We start from the raw sequence: 23,186 nt of genomic DNA on the forward strand, positions 1-23,186 counted from the left end.
TTCACATTCCTTACAATTTTTTTTTTTTTTTTAATTTGTAATATGACATACAGAAGATTTTGATAAATTAAAAATCACATATTTCGTACTAAGCCGTTTAGAGATAGTAATTAATATTATTTAAAAAAGTGTATTTCATATTTTTATAGTAAAATGATCCAGCGGGGTCCGGTTCATAACTCTGTTAATTTTTCTAAAAGAAAAAATCACTAAAATTTCCTCGAACTGAAATTTTTAAAACTTCTTTTTAAGATATGAAAACAAATTGCCATGACCGTCGACGCCTGCCTTTTATTATCCCCATTCGGGAAGACCAGCCATGAGCCAGTCACGTACGGAACTGTATTCTTTATCAGCCTGGGCACAGAAAAAAACGTAGCGCCATAGATACGAATGCTCAAATCAGTATTTAAAAATCCATGAAATTTCGTGATTTTATATAGCGATTAAAATATTATGATTTTATGTGCGCATGTTTATACACTCAATATTTTGTGTCTTCCTTTAACATTTCAGCATTTTTTTCAGCCATAAGTATGAATTTTATTTATTTTCACAACAACTATATCTAAATTGAACAATGATTTAATTATACGAAAGATTTTCGAAAAATACCTTAGTAATATCTTATTTCCATTTCAACTGCTTTGTTTTATGAATCGTGTCGTAGAGTTGCGAAACGCGCTCCTTGGTTGAATTTTGTATAGAAAAAGACAAATTTGTTTCACATAATCCTTGCGAGGTAATTTGTCTTTGTAATTTTTCGTATGTATTGTCGTCACGCCAAAAGACCCAGGTGATAAAATATCATTTGCATCAATTTGGAATTTGCCGACTAGCTGAATAAATCGCCCCCCCCAAAGTACTCTGCGGTATGTCTCATTCGGCTTTTTTGCATCAGATCAAAAATGGACTTCTAAATTTACAAGTTCTTGTAACTCGACGAATGTTGTCATTTTAATGCCCAGTAATTTAATGGTCTTTTATCATTTGACAGAACACGTAGCATCAGAATTACTTCAGTGTTCTTTGTTATATTGAAAAATACTTAAGTTTGAGTTATGTTTACGAATTGGGCTGTGGTCCCTTGGCTAGCGTTGCGGCCTCGCGGATCAGAGGTCAGAAGTTCGAACCCCACTTGACCCCGACTTTATTATCATTGAAAATGTCGTCAAAATCGAAATATTTGGGGAAAAAATAAAATTGCAAATATTTCCTTTTTTAAAAAAAAATAATAATATCTCTCAGAAAAAAATCATAGACACGAAAGTGTTCTGAGATTATTTTTTTTTTATTAAACTGCATTTATAACTAAAAATAGCCAATTAAAATTTATTTCAACAGAGAGGGAAAACATTTTTGAAACGGGAATATGGAAGTCTAGGCATTTACAGGGCTTATGACCTGTCATTGGCTGGTTTAAATGACCACTTTACGCACTGTAACATTCACCGTGCTGCCCATGTTTGAACATCCACATTTCCTCAACTCTTCCGTCTGTTGACTTTTGTGAAGTAAAAGAGCCGAAACCTTTATCACGTGGGCAGAATGATGAATGTTACACAGTGTGTAAAGTGGCCACTTAAACCAGCCAACCAATGTCAGGTCATAAATCTTGCAAATGCCTAGACTTCCATATTCCCTTCTTAAAAATGTTTTCCCTCTCTGTTGAAATAAATTTAAATATGAATAAATAAATCCAGCCAGTCGGCAAGCATTTGGGCGTACTCAAACATTGTTGAAAAATAGCCAAATTTAGGCTTATGACAGTGGGGTGTGAAATGAAGATGTATTTTTCATTAACAACTCATTTATTTCTAAATGATATTGTGACTCGGTTCTTTCGGCAACTAAGATGACAATATAGGACTCAGGAATGAGTTTTGCAACTCTATGACTCATTTGCGCTACAAAATGATGGAAATAAATTGATTTGAAATGCGTTCAGAAATCATCGGGACCAATTGGGTATTTTTAATTATTTTTTTTTACGTAGAAATCTAATATTACACGCATATATTGTTTGTGCTCACACCAGTGTAGTGGTCTCCCCAATCGATTGGCAGCAAAGGTCTGCGTTTCGCATGTGTTCAATTCGGATTAATCACAGCCCAAGTATATATATGAATGAATAGCTTTGGAGTTCTCGGCGCGCGGTCGGAGCGAGGGCGCCTTAGGACTCGGCGTAGCGAGCGAACGGGCGCCCGCGCGAGCCGCTGCCTCTCCCTCACCGACGGCCGGCTTGACGATCACAATGTAATGTATGATCAACCTTATGCGAGTCAGTCATTAAGGACGCGTCATCGCAAGCATCCATTCTAATGTCGCTCGAGTGCTGTTTCGAACGCTTCGCCTCCCGACTTGCGAATCGACGGCTTACAATCGTCCCGTTATTATTAAAACTCCTTAAGAGCTTTTCCTGTGCGGGAATCACACCTTCGCCGTGACGGTGTCATTCACCGGAGCGATTACAAAGATACGCTATCCACTCGGTAACTTTCATTTTTGAGATAAGGAAGTGACAATATGAGACATTATAGAAATGAAGCCTATGCATTTACAGATCTTATGATCTGTTATTGGCTAGGCTAAACGATTACTGTGTAACATTCACTATTCTGCCTATAGGCGGTTACATCCATATGAACGTATGGCATTTTTCAATTTCTCTATATGTGCTCACTTTGAATATTACATTTTACACATGTCTCGGCCCACTATAAGAAAATAGGCAGCTTTTTGACAAAAATCACAAAATTATTCAAATAATAGGTAATGTTCTAGAAGAAATTTCTGACCATTTGATATCAGGCAAACGTTGATAAAAAAATATTTCAGTATGAAAAATGATATTATGTCTTATTTTTTTAAAGAATGACACAGTATTACTGTACTGACGTACTGTGTTTTTATTTATATAATTAGCATAAAATTGACAAATATTAAAAAGCGTCATCTCTCAAAATATTAGCTACGTCTTTTGTTGGGAAGCGGCAGTAAGAAAATCACAATTTTACTGGCATTTTCAAACTATGTAGACGTGTACAACGACGCCAAGCTGTGGTCAGAACCTCGGATCTTTGATCACGGGATTATAGCCCGGTTTTAGAATCACAACTGTTCTGTAACCCTTCAACTTTTTTGTAACCTTCCAACGCGCAACTTTTTTGTAACCTTCCAAAGCGCAACTTTTTTGTATCTTTTTATCACAGTACGCCGTTGATTCAAAAACTACGATGTGAAAACTTTGAAACAGCATTCAAAATAACTTAGTTAATATCATGTATATTAATTTATAAATATATATATATCGATGGTTCAACTCATTTGTATGGCATGTCTGAAAAAATTAGCTTTGAGAATAGGTCCAATTTTATATTTAAAAAAATCTTTTTGACGGAATAATTGCCCGCCCTTTCTGTAAAATTATTAAATTAAAATTAAATCACAGTATTTGATCTTAGGCGATCATTTGAATAGAACACTATTTTCCAGTCGCTTCTTGACTTTGTTTTACTAATGAACAGGGCTATCGATATAAATTTCTCAATCCGAAAATCTAGTCTACTCAGAGAAACTCAGAGTTCCCAGTTCATTCTCGACATTATGTACAAAAATAACTTGAAACAATGAGGAAATTGAGTGCCAACTTTTTTGACCCATCTCTTATTGTGCCAAAAACATCCAAAGAGAGATTTTTAATCGGAACTATGGAAGATTCATAGACAATTGCTTGGATTATTTCTAGTCAAAGTTATAATATTTTCAGTCTAAATTATAATTAATATTTCTTCCTCTACTAGCCAAATTCGGCAAGGAAAAGCGCAAACAAATACAGGTAAACGTCGTTTTACATGGGGGTTCCGTTCCAGCGTAAAATGAACCCAAATATAATGGAAGGTTAGATTACGTGGCAAAATTCTAAGAACAATCTAGCATGTTTATTTAATCCACATCCTATATCATTTAACCCTCTTGCAAGTTTGTTAACATTGACATTTATCATGATAGAATGATTATAAAACAAATATGTGTCTTAAATCAAATGCCTAATCCTTATTTTTGTGTATGTAAATTAATTTCTAATTTTAATAATAATAAAATTAAAAATATAATCATACCTTTTTATTTTTCTTAACAACAAAATTAAAACTAACTCTGAAACAATTTCACACACACAATAGGCTGCTGGCGTACACGGTAATAGAATAAAACAACGTGTGAAAGTGTGTCTGCTATTAGAATCACGGCGCCTACTGTCGTCTGATGTCGGCCGAATCGGGAATCCCACGCCGGCACCAACCGGCGTGATTGTAAATCGGTGCAAAATGACGTTTACCTGTATTTACATTTACAACTTTCACTGTCGCTCTAAACCCCTCCCCCCCCTCATCATCTGCAAGGGGAAGTATAAACAAAATAAATAAATAAATTCATCACCCAGTCCAAACCCCCTTTATGTCGACAGTGACAGGAAACGTTAGTTTCTACTCTCTCGGGCACCAGAACACCCCCGGGTGACACCCAAGTGTCTTCAGGTAAGCAGCGGGCTTACCTGAAGACACTCATACCTATTGTGATTATTGAAGAATTTTACCTCATCAAGCTAAAGCAATAAAGGAGACGTATATTCCGTGCTTAGGCAAGTCCTCGGCAAAATATGTCCTTTGACAGGGCAACCTGCAATCAAAAATGTCTGGCCCCAGACACGTCCGGTGACTCCTCTGATTGTCAAGGATTTATTACCCCCACCTTCCGTTGGATCGGGACATAAACGGCACATACATGAGTTCCGCACCTCGACCAGCACGGATCCATTCCTCCCATATATCTGTCGTCTTCAGGTGCAGTAGGCCAGGGGCTTATCTCGGTCAAGATCGAGGGGTCCCAACGAGTCCCACCTTTGAACCCACTCCACAAACGCCAAAAATACCCACTTCAATTCGGATTTGGTCATGCGATGCCATGTCTTTCTCGGTCTTCCTCGTTTTCTGCATACATCTTTTTGACCGTCCATTCGCTCTACATGCCCAAACCGACGCTGAGCTCCTTTCTTTACTTCAATTATCATCGACAAATCAAGTAATAAAAAAAAAAAATTGAAACTCAACTTCCTCATTGATTAGAAATTTGTTTTATGTTTGTACAATTTCTCTTGCGATGTCTCTACAGAGATGAAGTGGATATGGAAGTTTAGGCATTTACAGAGCTTACGTTAAGTGATCGATTCACCACTCTGCCAATTCTAAACTTTCACATTTCTTCACAACTCTAATTTCTAATGTTTTTCTGTGTAGCTATGATTTTTAAGCCATTTAATTGTGAATTAATTCCAATGTACAACAAATTCAAAGACGTCCCCTCTGGACCAGCATCAGTGGAAATTTAAATGAACTCGGGGCCTCGAGCATGGTACGCAAACGCGTTAACCACAATTTGCACTTAAGCCTACTTTATCTGTCGCCGAAAATGTATTCCGTAGCCAGGAATCGTCCCTATTAATTTTGGGAAAATATTGCAAAGGAGTTGTTTTAGTAAAGAATTGCTTAAATTTTGTAAAATGGTTTAAAAAATTTACAAAATTTGTAAAACCATCTTAGAAAACAAATATTCCATGGCAATTTTCTCAGGAATCGAATCTGGGACCTCGGCTTGGTTGGCAAATACGCAAACCATTGCACGAGATGAATTATTCTCCGCTCAATTTCCCTTTTCAGGGTTTTTACCTGAGAGTACCCATCGAGTGGGAAACACTTGTCCAGGATTCTGGTCTATTTCACTTACAGAACTGTATTCTTCATCCGCCCAGTCACAGACAAACTAATATATTCATATTATATATATATATATTTGTGATGAATGCCCACTTTCAGCTGACCTATCATGTTAAGAATAATGCAGAAATGAAATCACACATTTCCTGTATGTAAACAATTAATTATCAAACATTCCATTGACTATTAGCACACTGCTGATACGAGCAGATGTTAAATCGCTGAGAAACATGGAATTAGTACACAACCTCAAAATCCCATCAGTTAAATTCTTCATACACTCAGTTCATACAACATGTAATTCAGTTCAGTGCTCAGTAACGTTACTCTTATTTATTCATCGTGTAATAAAATGTCAACATCATTTTTTCTGTCAACCTCCAACTGGGTAGGAGCTCCCATGCTAACCGCGTGCATAAAATCCTACAGCTCCTACAAATCCTACAAACAAGCCCAATTACAGTGGTGAATAGAACACAGAATACTTAGGCTTGAGAAAAATCACATTTTAACTTTTGTGTTCTCACAACCCGATCAGAACCTACCGTGCGCGGGTCAAGCGTCTTAACCACAGAGGCGGCCTATAAATGCTGATAGTGTAACTAAAAGTTTATAGCGATAAGATGCAGTAGCCGGCATTAAATAAAGGACATTGGGCTTAAGAAAGAGACTGCCGGCCTAGTCGGCTTTGTAGAGCGTCGTCTTTGTCATTCATACAGAAACTTGACTCGTGCGACAGTGACGATGCTCTACAAAGTCAGCGGTATCTTTCTTAAGCTTGATGTATTCTATTTACTGCCGGGTACTGTACTAGCATTTCGGTATAAATTTACTTCCGTGACTGCTTTTAAATTTCCACTGATCATAAATATTTTAAAAAATATATTTGTTAGGTTATATTATTGTTAGGTCCGTGCGATCGTTGCAAATCTGCATAATGTAGTAAAAATCATTTCAATATATTTTGTATGCAAGTTGAGTGTGGTACGATCTGCGTGGGCGTGATTTGGTCACGTTACCCATGTACACATCGCGTGCTCTTCACGAAAACCTCGCGAACATGGCAGATTTGCGACATTCGCACGGAACTACGGAGAATTTCAAATGTCCAAATTCATCGCGATGGAGAAGGATTTTTTTTTTACAAAATGGGAATATGTCAGTCTAGGCATTTACAGGACTTAAGACCTGTCGCCGGCATGTTTAAGTGTAACATTCACCGTTCTGCCTGTGTTTAAACACCTGCATTACCCTGACTCTTACGTCTGTCGACTCGCGAATTAAAAAATTAAAAGAGCCGAAACCTTTATTGATATGGGTCAGATTGGCAAATGAGGTGTGCAAATTGGCCATGTAAACCTGCCAGTGACGGGGCATAAGCCCCGTAAATGCCTAGACTTCTTTTTCCTCTCTGTCGCAATAAATTTGGATCTCACCGACTCCCCAGGGAGTGAAATCCAGCCTGTCTATAAACATATGGGCACACTGAAAAAATTGTTGAATTTCAAATGTAATTTTCATTTTTTACAGCTTTATTTAAATATTTTAAGAAATACAAAACGAATTTACTCTGTAAGATGTTTTTCTTACAAATGTATAGATTAAACAAAATATAATGTTTTACAAATTTTTAAATTACATATTTTTTTATCCAACCCCTCGGTTTAAATTGACTGTTCTTTAGGCCGTTGAGCGCTTTCGCCTGTCTTGGCGTCTTCGAAAGTTCATAACTAAACCGAGGTGTTCGATTCATACATCGTATCGAAATTAAATTGTGGATTGACAGACATTGCAATGCAGATGGAGAACTTCTTTATGAACGAAATATCTAGACATTCACAGAGCTTATGACCTGCCATCGGCTTTACATGCCATGTAACATTCAGCATTCTGTCTTCGCGTGAACATCCGTATTTCGTCGATTGAAGATGTTCTCCATCTCTGTGAAATTATCTAAGCATGTCTACAACGATTTGGACGTATTTATAATATTGTTGAAATTTAGAAATATGTATCTACAAAAAGTCAGTGACCGACCGGAGTTTCGATTTTGATCAGTTTCGGACGAAAATTAATTAAAACTTTGGCTCGGCCGAAACCTGCGGTCGGGATGTGTCGGATTACGCTCCCGTGAAATGTATGCCTTTTATTTCATCGTGTATTTTATTAATTTATTTATTAAACACTTATTAGAATGACGTTTAATAATGAGAACGCTTAATTTTGGGTGTTCTGAAGTGACTTTTAACTTTTAAATTTGTCGCAACACAGATAGAAAACATTTTTGAGAAGAGTATATGGAAGTCTAGGCATTTACAGGGCTTATAACTTGTCATTGGCCTGCACTCCACTACTTCGGGAACTACACTGGCTACGTTTTCCACAGAGGGTCGAATACAAACTCTGTTGGCTTATGTATAAGTCACTGCACAACTCGGCTCCGGAATATCTAAGGGAACTATGCATTCCAGATGAACTAGCTGACAGGCGTCTCACGCTTAGATCAGCTACGTCCACGGCGAGAGGAAAAGTTATTATACCTCTACGCAAACAGCGCACTAAATTTGGTGAACGCGCATTTGCGGTCGCAGGCCCTATGGCATGGAATGCTCTCCCAGCAGAGGTGCGAGGCTGTGAAAGTGAAGTGATGTTTCGGAAAAAACTTAAAACCCACTTGTTCTCTAAATCATTTGAATAATTCCGTAGCACGTGACAACGAAATAAATTATTTTAATTAAGTTACAAATTTAAAAGCTTCAATTAAATTAACTTAACAATAGAATCACCATGTAAAGCGCCCTTGAGGTATTTTATTACGAAAATGGCGCTATATAAATTATCCATAATTAATTAATTTAATTAAAATGGGTTTTTATATACAGTAAAACCCCCTTTTTACGTTTTTCAAGGGAGCAAGAAAAAAAGTGTAAAACCGAGGAAAACGCTAAAGTGAGGAAACGAAAAATATATGGAAAAAATAGGAATTACATAAAAATACAATTGATTTGCTACACTGTAGTGTACATATACTTCCAGAAAAATTGCAAAAACGGTGACAATGTTTTTTAACCTATTTTCAAAGATTTCAGTAAAAATATTTTTTCAAACAATATTATGTAATCTGTTTTTTTATTTGATTTAAAAACAGCATGCTAAAATTATTTTATGTGTAAATAAAAAAAAACGAAAAAAGAATTTTGAATTAGCATAAAATAACATATTGGCGGCCTCCGTGGTGTAGTGGTCAAGACGCTTGACTCACGCACGGAAGGTTCCGGGTTCGATTCCCGGTGAGAACACAAAAATTAAAAAATGTGATTTTTCTCAAGCCTGGTTGTTCTGTAATGTAATTCACCACTGTAATTGGGCCTCCTGGCCTGTTGTGGTGCAAAAAAAAAAAATGAAAAAAAAAAAAGTATTTATACAAAACAGAGGTAAGGATAGATAATTCAAAGTTATATGAAAGTAAATTAAATAAAGTTATTTTTATCTTAAGGATCATTATAAAAAAAATCTTTTTTTTTTTGGGTTAACTAATGAGTTGTGGATTAAAGTATCACTCGTTTTTTATTTATATAATAAATTACAATGAACTTCCATCAAGAATTTTCACTTACAAACTTAAATGTTTTGTTTGAATGTATATAATAAAAATCCTTGACTTCACAAAAGTCGACAGATGAAAGAGTTGAGGAAATGTGGCCGTTTAAACATGGGCAGGATGGTGAATGTTACACAGTGTGTAAAGTGGCCACTTATACCAGCCGATTCCCTTCTCAAAAATGTTTTCCATCTCCGTTGCGACAAATTTATATCTAAATAACTCCCTAGAGGGGAAATCCAGCCTGTCTGCAAACGTTTGGACATACTCAAAACATTGTTAGTTTCGTTATCAGTTTTGTCCGAAACTAAAACAGAAGCCGAAATTTCGGTCAGTCACAAAATACAATATAATACTATGACCATTTATTTATGTGCATATTGGTATCCACTTATCTTTCAAGTGAGACGGTGAACATTCTTGCGAAGGAAAGTTGATGCATCAGACTTGTGTCGAGTGATCGCTTTTTGTACCAACATCTCAGAACGTTTTTTTTTTTTTTTTTCGATTCATCCATCTATTGATTCTAGTGATTAGCGTTAAATTGCTGCGAAACCTTTATCGTAGTCGGTAAGATTCTCCCGAACCTTTACTTACTCTACGCAAATCTTGACACATTGAAAATTTAAATTTTGATGTCTTAAACTTTTTGACAAAAATGTTCTTCATCTCAGTTGCGATACCGATTGGTTGTCTAATAATTGTCTCAAAACATTTTATCACGCTCAAATTTATTTATTTAATTAATTTAAACTCTTGTACAGATTTTTTTTGGGTACACAGTAAAGCTCCAATTATCCGGATCGTGTCAGACGTTATCCGGATATTTAGAAATCAATGTTTTTAATAAAAATGCACTGTTTGGATGGGTTTTAATTGATTTTAGGTTAAATGAGAAAGGTGGATTACAATTGAATTTATTATTTGTCCGAGCTGACGTTGCGTCGGGTTACGCGTTGCGGGCCAGAACGGTGTTTGGCCCTGCCAACTTTACAACTTGATAGTTATGACCTCCACACAGCACAATTTACTTTCAATTTTTGAAAGTAAATTGAAAGTGAAATAATTAGCTGTCTTCTGTATGCTGACGATGCCGTGCTTCTTGCTAGCAGCAAAGGAGACCCGCAATTCTTGGTAACAAAAGTCTACGATGTATGCAAGAAAAGCCATTTGCTTATGAATGTTGATAAATCCAAAGTGATGGTTTTTGAAAGGGATGAAAATATAACTAAATGTGAGATCAGTGTGAACGGAGGTATTCTGAATCAGATAGAACAATTTGCGTATCTGGGAAGTATGTTTACTAGGGATGGAAAGGATTGTGTGTGCCGGGAACATGGTGAACGGTGCTCTGAAATCTATCATGGCAAATAAATGTTTGTCGCAGGAGACAAAACTAGCAGTTCACAATGGAGTTAAAAAAATAACAATTAAAGTAGATGAAATGCGATCCCTCAGGCGAATGTGTGGTAAAACGATGTACGATAGGTGAGCAAATGTTGAGATCCGCAAACTGTGTAAGGCTGAGACGCGCGCCATCGACAGAATCAAGAAAGAGGCCCTTCGCCGGTTTGGACATGTGGAGCGAATGGACAGCGAAATATCGGCTAAAAGGATCCACGATGCGAACGTCGATGGATGCAGAAAACGGGGAAGACCGAGAAAGACACGGCGCGATCGAGTCCATCAAATACTTGAAGATGGACGTGTCGTGAGCGGGAATGATCGGCGTGCGTGCATGAGAAGATGTATGAATGAGAGCAAGCGAGATATGTATTTATTTATTTATATATACGCCCAATGGGCATTTTTATGGACACATTTATACATAGAAAATTATAATAAAAAAATTAGAAAGACTCAATGGTTTATAGTAGACTTTGTGGGAGTGGAAGCGGGAGAGAGGTGTTTATAATTGAATTTGATTCAGTGATCGTTTAAAAGAAGACAACTTGTTATCAAAGAAATCAAGACTGGTATGTTTGTTGGCAGACCTGAGAATTCTGGGCATAGGGGAATGGAAACCATAGTTAGTTCTATGGTTATCGGTATGAAAGAGTAAGTTTTGTCTGAGGTTTCTAGTTGGGATATTTAATTTTATCGAGCTCAGTAGTTCAGGCGCATCAAAGAATGAGTTGAGAATTTTAAATAGGACTAGAAGGTCGGATTTATTTCGACGGTCTTGAAGAGAAGATATATTCAAGGTAGTTTCTAGTAATAGCATAGCTAAGACAGTGATGTGGCGTTCGTTCTATCCTCTCTGCCTACCCCTATGAAAAAACAGCGTGATGGTTCGTTTATTTGAAATAATCCCACGAATTGGACTCGCGTTAAAAACTACGCGTTAAAAACTGCTGTGACAGCGCCCTTTTTTTGTTACTATAACTTCTTTATTTTTTATTTCCTGATGACAATCCGGATAAATGGAGCTCTGCTGTATTTACAAACTGACTAAAATTACAATATTTAAAAAATGCATAATATTACAATCAACAAGAGTAAATTGTCACTACGCCAGCAATATCTGTTATAGATTTTTAATTTCTCATTAAGATTACACAATTTTGTTCCAACTAAATATGCTGAAATAATTTTTCAAAATAAAATTACATATTTTTCCCGAAAAAAAAAACCACTGTCAAAAGGTTGTTTTATTAATTTTTATAACATACATTTGCTTAACAATTATTGCCGGCGCAAGGATGAAATAATATTAGTCACAGAGTTACAAAACTCAATCTTCGCCTCAGCCTATCGACTGCTGGGTACTATAGTCGAAATCGATTTATATTTGTTATTAACATAAGCTGTGTCGACAGTGATGATAAATGAAAAGCATTAACAGTCCTTAAAATATAGCCTAATTAAAATGACAGCTGCCAAACTAATGTCACTACCGATGGAAAATTACTGATTACCGACCATGTACCGGTCAAATCGAGTTCAGAAATCAGTTTTTTCGTGCAAATTTTAAACTCATTCAATTATTCACCAAAAAGTAAGACATTTATAATTTTTTTCATGAACAACATCAAATTAATTATTTTTTATTTCAACAATTTACATTGATCAATTTGTCCCATCTCTAATATTTTTGCAAAATGATGTAACCTTGTAAGAACGTCATTAATAATTAGGTTTATTTTAGTTTTAAAGCTGATTTGATATAATTATGTTGATTTATATGTCAAGCATCGTATTAAAAAAATTGACACACCAGATACTAATGATTTTTCGTGTGTCAATATAATTCACTCCTTAGACGTTACTACAAAGTTATGTCGTCACTTTTGCTGACAAATGTCATTCTAATCGAGCTATATTTTATGGACTGTAGTATTATTTGTTATGCCCCGACAATAGAACATTTTTAAATCTGAAAAGCGTTTAAAAAACCCCCAAAATAAGAATGTCATTCGTAAACTACAAAAGAAGTTGTAAATTTTAAAAGATGCCTAGCCCGTACTCACTAAGTTCACAAAGCTTGGATTTTTTAGTCTGGACTTCAACCATATGTGCATAAATTTAAGAATAGTCCAGAAGGAGCGTAGAATCATGTTTGAATACATTGGACTGTGTCTAAAAATCCCCCCACTATGCCCCACTTTTGCCGCGCGCATTCGTGATTTCGCCATGTAATGTTGCACGGTGGGAACAAATATAATCACAACACAAATGTAAGGTTAAAAAAAAAGCATTATGTTAAATTCTCTAAAATTGTATTGTGCACGCGGAAATATTGAATGACAAAACTTAAAATATAAAACAAATTTTATTTTACATAAAACTGATATTTTTATATCATGTTAAATAATATTTGATGTTTTAAAGATAATGTCGGTCAAATGTCCACCACAGAGTTGTTTAATCCGAGGTCCAGTTTTCATTAGATTACTACCCTGGCAACACTAACGATATATCCACTTTGTTTTTTTCGACAATCTGACAGATGGAAATTAATTCTATTTTTAAGTAATGCATTTGCTACTTACACATTCATTTGTTAATTACACGTGAAATGTGATGCCATCCTGTTTCTTTAAGATCCCAGCAGTATTTCTACACTTTAAAAGGACACAAGTTGAATTCAAATCAGGAGTTGCATACTGAGCGACGTCTACAAAGAAACTAATGGGTCAAAGCGTAAACCTACTCATTTATTGGTAGTTTAGGCGCCTTCTGTTTGATGTGCGAATGCGGTTTCCGGACTATTCTTAATTCTATGCATGTGTGTGATAATTTGTCAATGTTGTCAGCAAAAATACCAATTGGGAACGACACTTAAATGGTGTCATAAATGTAAACCAAATTTGGATTTTATGACTCAGGTTCTGATAATTCTTTTTTTAAACGATTGAAGAGTTTTTGCTCAACTATTGACAATATTTTTGTTTGGTATATCCGAGAAGAAGCTCGTTATAAAAATGTTTCCTCATTATATCCGAGATCTGGCTATTTCCGTGATCGTTATAACCTAGTTTGACTGTGTAATTAAACTGGCAAAATGATCGAATACGCGTAATATTTAAATACAGACATTTAAATGTATTAAATTCTTTTGATATAATAGCATTTATATAAGTGAACTAATATTTTTTCTTAATATAATATTTCAGATTTTTTTTTCAGCCTAATTATCAAAAAAATTTAATTAATTTGTTTTTCAGAAATTTTAACATAATTTTTTTTTCAGCATCTGTACGTTGGATGGCAGTCTTCCTTATATTTCCTATGGGCAACGTTCTTCGTTCGTTGTTTCTCCGCGAGTGCATTGTACGTTAAAGGGTCGTCGTTTGACGATTCACGCTCGGATATTTCGTCGCCGACTTGGTCGCGCGGATGCAATCAGAAAACACTCGAACGATAAACCGAATTTTCTGCCCCTTTAAGTAAAATGCATTCATAAAGAAACGTCTTGTAAATTAATATGAAATATATGTATAATATTGTGTTAATGACAATATTAAGTAATGCCACAATCAAATCTATTTAATGGCCGTATTTATTAACTAAAAATCCACGCATTTTCGCATACATGATTTCGTCACAAAGAACATGTTATGTGTACATATGCGCCTTTTATACATCTTTCTTTGACAGTTACGCCTTATTTGATTTTTTAATACGTGGATCAAGCACGCAGTTAATTTTCAAGAGAAATATTCAAACCGTGTGTATTTATAATATACTTAAAAGTACTTTTTAAATAGAACAATTGGCAGTTTGAACCCATTTACAATAATTAAAAAATATTTTTTTTTTTTTAAATTCCTGCAAATTGATTTGATTGTGAATTTAATGTCTGTAAAGATCTGGCAATATGTCTCGCCTATTAAAATAATTATTTGAATTGAATTTTTTTAACTTTGGAGAAATGTGAGAATGAGGCGAACTGCTGCTAATCTTTTCTTCAATCACAATTTTCCCCATTCACACCCATTGGTCAATACTACAAACATCTTTTCTCAATCATCTGTTATATAAAGATACTTTAATTGCGTCGAATTGTGTTTATCGTAACTGACTTCAAAAATATCAACACCCTCAAAGCTCTCTTCTGTTCCCTGGTTCGCCCGCACCTAGAGTATTCCTCCGTTGTCTGGTCTCCATATTATGATGTTCACATCGAGAATATTGAATCAGTTCAACGTCGATTTTTAAGAAAGATAGGCTGGAAGCTTATCCAGAGACCAATATACGTATAATGAGCTAGAAACTAGCTTAAATATATCTTCTCTTCGAGACCGTTGAAATAAATCCGACCTTCTAGTCCTGTTTTAAATTCTCAACTCACTCTTTGATCAATAAAATTAAATATCCCAACTAGAAACCTCAGACAAAACTGACTCTTTCATATCGATAACCATAGAATTAACTATGGTTTCCATTCCCTTATGCCCAGAATTCTCAGGTCTGCCAATAAATATAACAGTCTTGATTCCTTTGATAACAAGTTGTCTTCTTTCAAACGATCACTGAATCAAATTCAATTATAAACACCTTTCTCCCGCTTCCACTCCCACCGAGTCTACTATATACCATTGTGTCTTTCTACTTTCCTTTATAATAATTTTCTATGCATAAATATGTCCTTAAAAATGCCCATTGGGCATATATATAAATAAATCTGAATTTAGGTGTTTATTTTGGATTTTGAAAACACTTTGAGTAAAATTTTTCGACCACTCATTTTATATTTTATTACTGAGCAGTTTTGTATTGAGGTATAATTAATTTTAATTTTAGCGAATATAACTACACAGTTAGCGCTTTAACTAAACTCCCTCGTTCTACGAAACATTTCCACTAAGAAATAAACGTGTCTGGCTATCGATCGCGTAGACATATCGCCGGATCTCTGTGCGCAGCGTTGCCCGTCGGAATATAAAGTGCGTTTCTATTTCCGCTGTCGCCGACTGTCGCTGACTCTCTTGTCTCTGGCACCAGGTGAAGAAGGAGTTCCTGGCGCTGCTGCGGGAGACCAAGGAGGTGGACCGCCACTCGCACTGGGCGGAGGCCCGCAAGCGGCTGGAGGCCGACCCCCGCTGCCGGGCGGTGGAGGGGTCCGCCACCCGCGAGGACTACTTCCGAGACTACATTCGCATCCTGAAGGAGGAGCGGCGCAAGGAAAAGGACAAGGGTAACCGCTGCATGTGTATCCAGAATACGGTAGAACTTTGTGTAGCGAGTGATTTGCATAATGAAGATAAATTTTAAAAATTGGCTCAGCTCTCTTAACGAGTGACATTTCACATAATAGTGGCAATGCATCGAAGATGCTAGGATTTGTTCTGCGTACTGCCAGGGTTTTTGAAAATTCAGTTTCTCCAGGGTACGCTCGGCTACAACAGTTTAGAGACTAGAAGGAATGTGTATTTGACTACACATTTTTATTTTCAATTAAAATTTATTTATTCATATATATGTACATTACAAAAATGGAATATCTTAATTCATACATATAGAAATAATTAAAATAATAAGGGAAAATTAGGTAAGTACAGGGTGTTCATTAAACCCTGTCACATCCGAAACCACGATGATCAGTATGAGCAAGAATACATATTGGCACGTTAAAATGATTTTTTAGAACGAATAAAATTTATAAAAATTAAATTTAAAAAAAGCAAATGGTTGCTTACTTCTGCAGCGGAGAAACGAGGAGGGGGAGGGGGGAGTCTGATACTGCGCCGCGCTCCCCTCACTTCTCCCCGGCAGAAGTAAGCAACCATTTTTAAACATGCTAATATGTCTTCTTGCCTATACTGATCATCGTGGTTTCAGATGTGACAAGGTTTAAACTATACCCTGTATAAAAGTAACACGTAAGTATACATAATATCCAGAGAATAATATGTTAAAAAAGTAAGAGAATCTTGTAACGAAAATCTCCCTCGGAGACGTGAAAAATGTCCATGTATCCGAAGGGGTTTTCCGGAGCACGATTCTCTTACCACTTTGACACGAGTCTCTTGCAAGTATTTACATTATAACTTGAAGATGGACATGTCAAGAGTAGGAATAATCGGCGTCCGTGCATGAGAAGATGTATGAATGTAGACAAAGCGAGGTCTGTATGCAAAGATAGAGTGATATGGCGTTCTATCCTCTCTGCCTACCTCTACGGAGAAACGGCGTGATGTTTTGTTTGTTTGTAAAAAATTGGTTACCGGGTTTAGGTAGAGTAAAATCAGAAATTAACTAAAAAACATTCTTAAATCATAAATATAATAATTAATTAATGAAGTCATGTTATTGTTTATTTTGCATAAAAATGTCTGCCTTAAAACAGGCTGTACCTAGTTATAATCCAGAGAAATCTATTACCTATAGTACTTAAAATATAGCTTGATTAAAATGACACTCGATTTTATCAGTTTTTTCATGCAAACATGAAACTCTGTTTCCGAAAATTGATATAAAAAACGCAAAAACAAGCCTATTATAGTGTGTTTAAGACAATTATTTACTAAAAAATGAGACATTTAATACTTTTTTTCATGGACAACAACAAATGAATTATTTTTTATTCGATCAATTTACATTGATCATTTTGTCCCATCTCTAACATTTTTGCAAAATGACGTAACCTTGTAAGAACGTCGTTAATAATTAGGTATATTTTAGTTTAAAAGCTGATTTTATATAATTATGTTGATTTATATGTCAAGCAAGTGTGTTTATTTAAATCACTCCTTAGACTACTTCAGAGTTATGTCATCACTTTTGCTGACAACTGTCATTCTAATCAAGCTATATTTTAAGGACAATAATGTGAAATAAGAGAATGGACGCAACAAACTCCGGTGACAACTGCCATCAAGCGGAGCTAGGCCATATACTGTGGTTGCCTCCGAGAGCCTTAACCGCGCTCGCCTACTTCAGAAGGCGTCGGATACTCGACATTCCGGACGTCTGCTGTTGACTGTTTACTGTTCGTCGGCAGTCTATGACGCGAACCCGACTTGGGAGCATGCCAGATACTAATAATTTTTCGTGTGTCAATATAATTCACTATTTAGACGTTACTACAAAGTTATGCCGTCATTTTTGATGACAATTGTCATTTTAATCAAGCTATTTGTATGTAGTTGATAAAGAAATTATAATTTTTGTTTATAAATCGTGATTATTATTTTTTATTGAAATGTCGGACCTTAAAGTGAATGCGGTGAAGTGAAGCGGCCTCTGTGGTGTAGTGGTCAAGACGCTTGACTCACGCACGGAAGGTTCCGAGTTCGATTCCCGGTGAGAACACAAACATTAAAATGTGATTTTTCTCAAGCCTGGGTGCTCTGTGATGTAATCACCACTGTAATTACGCCTCCTGGCCTGTTTTTTTTTTTTTTTTTTATACGCCTCCACTCGTTTGCGAGTGATTTTGGCTCTTAGAAACAAGAATAAGAATTTTAAAGAATATACGCTTCAGTGAACGACAAAAAAAACCCATACCCACGAAAATATATAATATAATGTGAGGTAGTTAAAATCAGTATGAAAGAGTTATGTGACAATAAAATATTTGTTGTGGTGCAAAAAAAAAAAAATTTATTTATTTATTTATTTATTTATTCACGGACAAAGTCCATTATAAACATTACAATTAAAAGAAATTTTTACAAAGGAATAAAAAAATATAAGGAACAGAAATAAGCAGCAAAGACAGATGATAGATTTTTTAGATTAAGTAAAAAGCATAGGCTAACTATACAGATTCTTTAGCTGATTTGTAAAGAAAGACATCCTTACACCATAATAATCAAGATCTTGATGATCGTTCACCCGCCTGATCATTCTGGGCAAAGGCGACTGTGCACCATAATTGGTCCTGTAGTGACCGAGGAAAAGCATTTCATTATTTCTTAGTCTACGGGTGGGAACGTTAAAAAGAATCTTTTGCAAAATTTCAGGGGCATCAATGAGACAGTTCATAATTTTATACATGCAGATTATATCTGCAATGCATCTGCGTTTTTCAAGACTTGATATGCTTAAAAACCTCTCCATATCAGAATATGAATAGTCTCCTCTTTCCAATCCCATCTTCCATGCAATTTTTCTTATAAAACGATGTTGAACTGATTCAAGGCGCTTGATATGAACAGCATAATGAGGGGACCAGATTACAGATGCATATTCAAGAATAGGGCGAACTAAAGAGCAATAAAGTGTTTTAAGTGTAAGCATACTTTGGAAATCAGACGTAGTTCTATTAATAAAGCCTAAAATTTTTAAGGATCTGTTTACTATATTATCAAAGTGTTCCAGAAAAGTTAGTTTATTATCTAGGATCACTCCAAGATCTCTTATAGAGGTGACAATCGAAAGAACTTGGCCATTAAGTTTATAATCAAAAATAAAAGGATGTTTACATTTATGGTATGAAATAATTTTGCATTTATCGATGTTAAGTTCCATGTTATTAGTTTTGCACCAAGTATGAAATGCATTTATGTCTTCTTGGAGTCTGACACAGTCATCAATATTTTTAATTAGCTTAAGTATCTTGTTATCGTCAGCAAAAAGCCAGAATTTTGTAAAAGAAAAAACATTAGCAGCATCATTAACAAACAGATTAAATAGAAAAATGTAAAAAATGCTTTAAATTTCCCGCGTGGTTAATGAAAGTGTCTCCGTGTGCAGATCGCAGCGAGGGTAAGTCGAGCAAGAAGGAGAAGAAGGACAAGGAGCGCGACAAGGACCGGGAGGAGAGGGAGGGGGGGCGCAAGGCCTCGCGCAAGGAGAGCCGCGGCAGCGACGTGAGTCCCACTTTAATATTACATTTGCTGATACATTTTACACGTATTCATTTATAAATTTGTTTATGTATTTGCCAGTGGAAAGGACGGCCAAAAAGATTCACCATGCGAGTGAATGCTGATGGATGTAGAAATAGAGGGATATGAAGAAAGTTTTAATACCCTGTCATCGCTCTAATTTTTTTGCCTCCTCTTTCACAGTAGTAGCCGCTCGATTATGGAATAATCTACCCACTAATGTTAGAGACGCCCCTTCTTTATTTACATTTAAGTCGAGATTGAAATGTCACTATCTAAATATTTAAATTGTTCCTTTATCCTTCTTCTTTCCTTCCCATCCCCTCTCCTCTCTTCATAGTATAGTGTTATTTTTTTTTTTATACATATATTTATTTTTGTTAATCTTTGCTTTTAATTTTTGTATAAAATTGTAAGATTCAATATGTCCATGTATTTATAATTTTCTCAAACTGAACGGTTTGGGTAGGTAGGAAGAAATTGCCTTAAGGCAATATGCCCGCCCTTATATGTATATTTATTGTATATGTATATAAAGTGTCAATAAATAAATAAATAAGAAAGACATGCCATTTATTTTATGAACAATTTACAATGTGTACAGGGCGACTGGAACTGTACCCGCCATAGCAAGTTCGCACATCGAAGAGGTCATTGGCTAATTATTGGATCTTACTTTCCCTAGCTAAAGTTTTATAGTTTGGGAGATAGATATGTCAATTTTTATATATTAATTGATTTGGTGTTTATTTTGTAAAATTCCATACTAAACTTTTATAATTCAAGAAATCAAACACTGATCTGCGTCTACTGAACACTTTATTTTATCTTTACAAATATAAAAACAAAAATTTCCTGACAAGTGTTTCGCCTTGTTAGGGCATTTTAAAAATTTATTTAGCTTTTTGTGCATAGTGTTATTTGTACATTGGCTGGCGGGCTTATTGCCAAATGGCAATTTCTTCCAACCAACCAATAAAATAAAAGTTTTATTTTTATAGTTCAAGTTACAGAACATATTCAATAGAAAAAAAAATATTAAAAAGCTAAAGATATATAAAAATAGAAATAAACGTATTTGTCTATAAATTACCTTAAATCAAAACTATTACTCAATGGGAAACGGGAAAAAAGAGGAAAGGAGGAGAGATTAAGATCATTTTCAAAATGATGTGAAGATTGAATGAAATTTTTTTTTCACACAGTTTTTTGTTCACTTTGCCTAGCTGTGTGAAACAGTACTTATGATTTTCTTGTTGTTTTACTGTAGAATGTTTTTTTATTTAAACTTTCTACTGAATATGCTGCATAATTTTTAGGTTAATTTTTTAAATATAAATCTTGTATAATTTTTAGTTGAATTTTTTTTATAAATCTTGGGTATTAGGAAATTCATGTTTAACCGTTTTAGTGCTAAGCAATTTTGGCAAAAATAAATGAAAATTGCTATACACATATTGATTAATTTAGAGGAAAAAATAATGGTGTCAAATAAAACACTCTAACTTAGACAAATATCAATCAATTTTATTAATTATTTTTGCATTATAAAGATAAAATGTTTATTGTTTATTAATGTTTATTAAACATAAAGTGCGAGGTTAGCGTACGTGCACTCGGTTAAAAACGGTTAAAAAAAAAATACTAAGCCAAATATGTTAATATTATAAATATTTGTAAAAGGCAGATTTGCTGTTTATGTTAATAAAATAAAATAAAAATAAAATAATCTGTAAACTTCGGTTGTAGGTGGAAGAGCGTGCTGAGTCAGTGGAGTCGGACAAGGAGAAGGACAAGGACAAGGACAAGGCTGCGCGGGACAAGGCCGCGCGCGCAGAGGCCTCCATCAAGGAGCGCGAGCGGGAGGTCCAGCGCGCGCTCGCCACCTCCCTGCGCGACCGCGACAAGGAGCGCGAGTTCCACAAGCGCGACGAGGCCGTCCAGGTACGTCCCGTTGCCCCGATGATGCTATAGGTTTCAGGGGCGAACCGCGTATAGAAGCGATTACCATCATATTTTACTATCCGTGATAATGTTTTACGGTGACTTTATTTACAGAAAAACAAACAAATTATTAATATTTCTTATAAATCATCGCAACTATTTGTATTTTTCTCCAAATATAAATAAAAATATTAATAAAGCGCGCCCAGCGCCAAGGAACTAGCCTATTACTCCAGCTTATTTCTTCATTCAAATAACTGTACTATATTTAGAAACATCTTGAACCCAGTCGCGGGATTTTTCTCCTAGAGTAAACTTGCGGATTACACAAATTCTTTGAAAATTCTCAATTTGGAAAACAGTATTTCAAAAATTATTTCTTGAGGACTATTTTTCTTTGGGATTATACTGTTGACATATGACTCGCAACACATGTGGCACTCGACGCGGCTGTTTTTGGCATTATTCATTTCTAGAACAAATCGGCCAGATGACATTTCAATCGTAATGAGAATACCTAATACTGACTGAATTCATTGTGCTATTTTTTATGAACTTTTATACAAGTTATGTGTTGAATTAATAGATAATATAGCTACACAATATAATATATCACAAGATTACATAGTTTGAGTTGATTTCATAGATGAGAGTTTTTGTATCACACAAAACTACAGAAAAATTAGAAATATATAACTTAAATTATATTATGTACCTACTATGTAGGTGCAAATAAAAAATATTTTTTTATAGCTTACCTCTAAATAAAATCACCGTCTGCCACTGATAGATTGACTATATTTTGTAATTTTTCACTAGTCTATCTTAACTAATATCTTCGTGGACACCATATACTCCAACTAGGGAGCGGACATGGAATAACAATGATGATTAAGGAGCTCAAGAAAAGCAAGAAAGGAGCTCTGCGCTGGTTTGGAGTAGAGCAGTATGTAGAGTGAATGGACAGCAAAAGAACGGCTAAGAATATTTACAATGCGAATGTTGATGGATGCAGAAATACAGGAAGACCGAGAAAGACATGGCATGACTAAATCCAACAAATACTTGAAGATGGACATGTCAAAAGTCGGAATAATCGTCGCACATGCACGATCCGCATGCAAAGATAGAGTGATGTGGCGTTCAGTCCTCTCTGCCTACCCTTGCGGAGAAACGGCGTGATGGTTTGTTGTTGTATGATTAAGAAGCTTGTGCAGCTTTGAATATTCTCCGGTTTTACGCTCGAGGTGCGATATGCTAAATAGAATGTTTGCACTTGTCGGCAGCATTTCAACGCCTTGCTCGCAGATTTGGTGAGGAACCCGGAGCTGACGTGGAGGGAGGCCCGGAAACAGCTGAAGAAGGACCACCGCTGGCCTCTGGCTGATCTCCTGTCCAAAGAGGACAAGGTATATTATATGAAATTTCATTTTTTGTAGACGTTTCTCCAGAGAACTTTAAATTCTTTTTTATTTTTGATATCATTTCCAGCCCATAGAAAAAAACCAATATATGGAAAGGTTATACTTCAGAGGCTTTTATCGGAACAGTGGAAGGCCTTCTTTTGAAAACATCAAATGTCCAAAATGA

General features: G+C 35.5%; 1 protein-coding gene across 1 annotated transcript in view; it reads left to right on the forward strand.

The window, feature by feature from the left end:
* Positions 1-23,005, forward strand: part of LOC148273250 (uncharacterized) — a gene marked incomplete at its 3' end in the record, with an annotated part of 45,386 nt that extends 22,381 nt beyond the window's left edge. The window contains exons 16-19 of the mRNA XM_088238964.1: positions 15,823-16,015; positions 19,519-19,634; positions 21,402-21,596; positions 22,883-23,005. Coding sequence (XP_088095090.1) covers positions 15,823-16,015; positions 19,519-19,634; positions 21,402-21,596; positions 22,883-23,005 — 627 coding nt within the window. The remainder of the gene's footprint in view (positions 1-15,822; positions 16,016-19,518; positions 19,635-21,401; positions 21,597-22,882) is intronic.
* Positions 23,006-23,186: the final 181 nt, after the last annotated feature.

This window comes from Micrasema longulum, unplaced genomic scaffold, assembly GCF_059751315.1.
Source record: "Micrasema longulum isolate JH-2025_06_02 unplaced genomic scaffold, ASM5975131v1 h1tg002025l, whole genome shotgun sequence".
Classification (NCBI taxonomy): Eukaryota; Metazoa; Arthropoda; class Insecta; order Trichoptera; family Brachycentridae; genus Micrasema; species Micrasema longulum.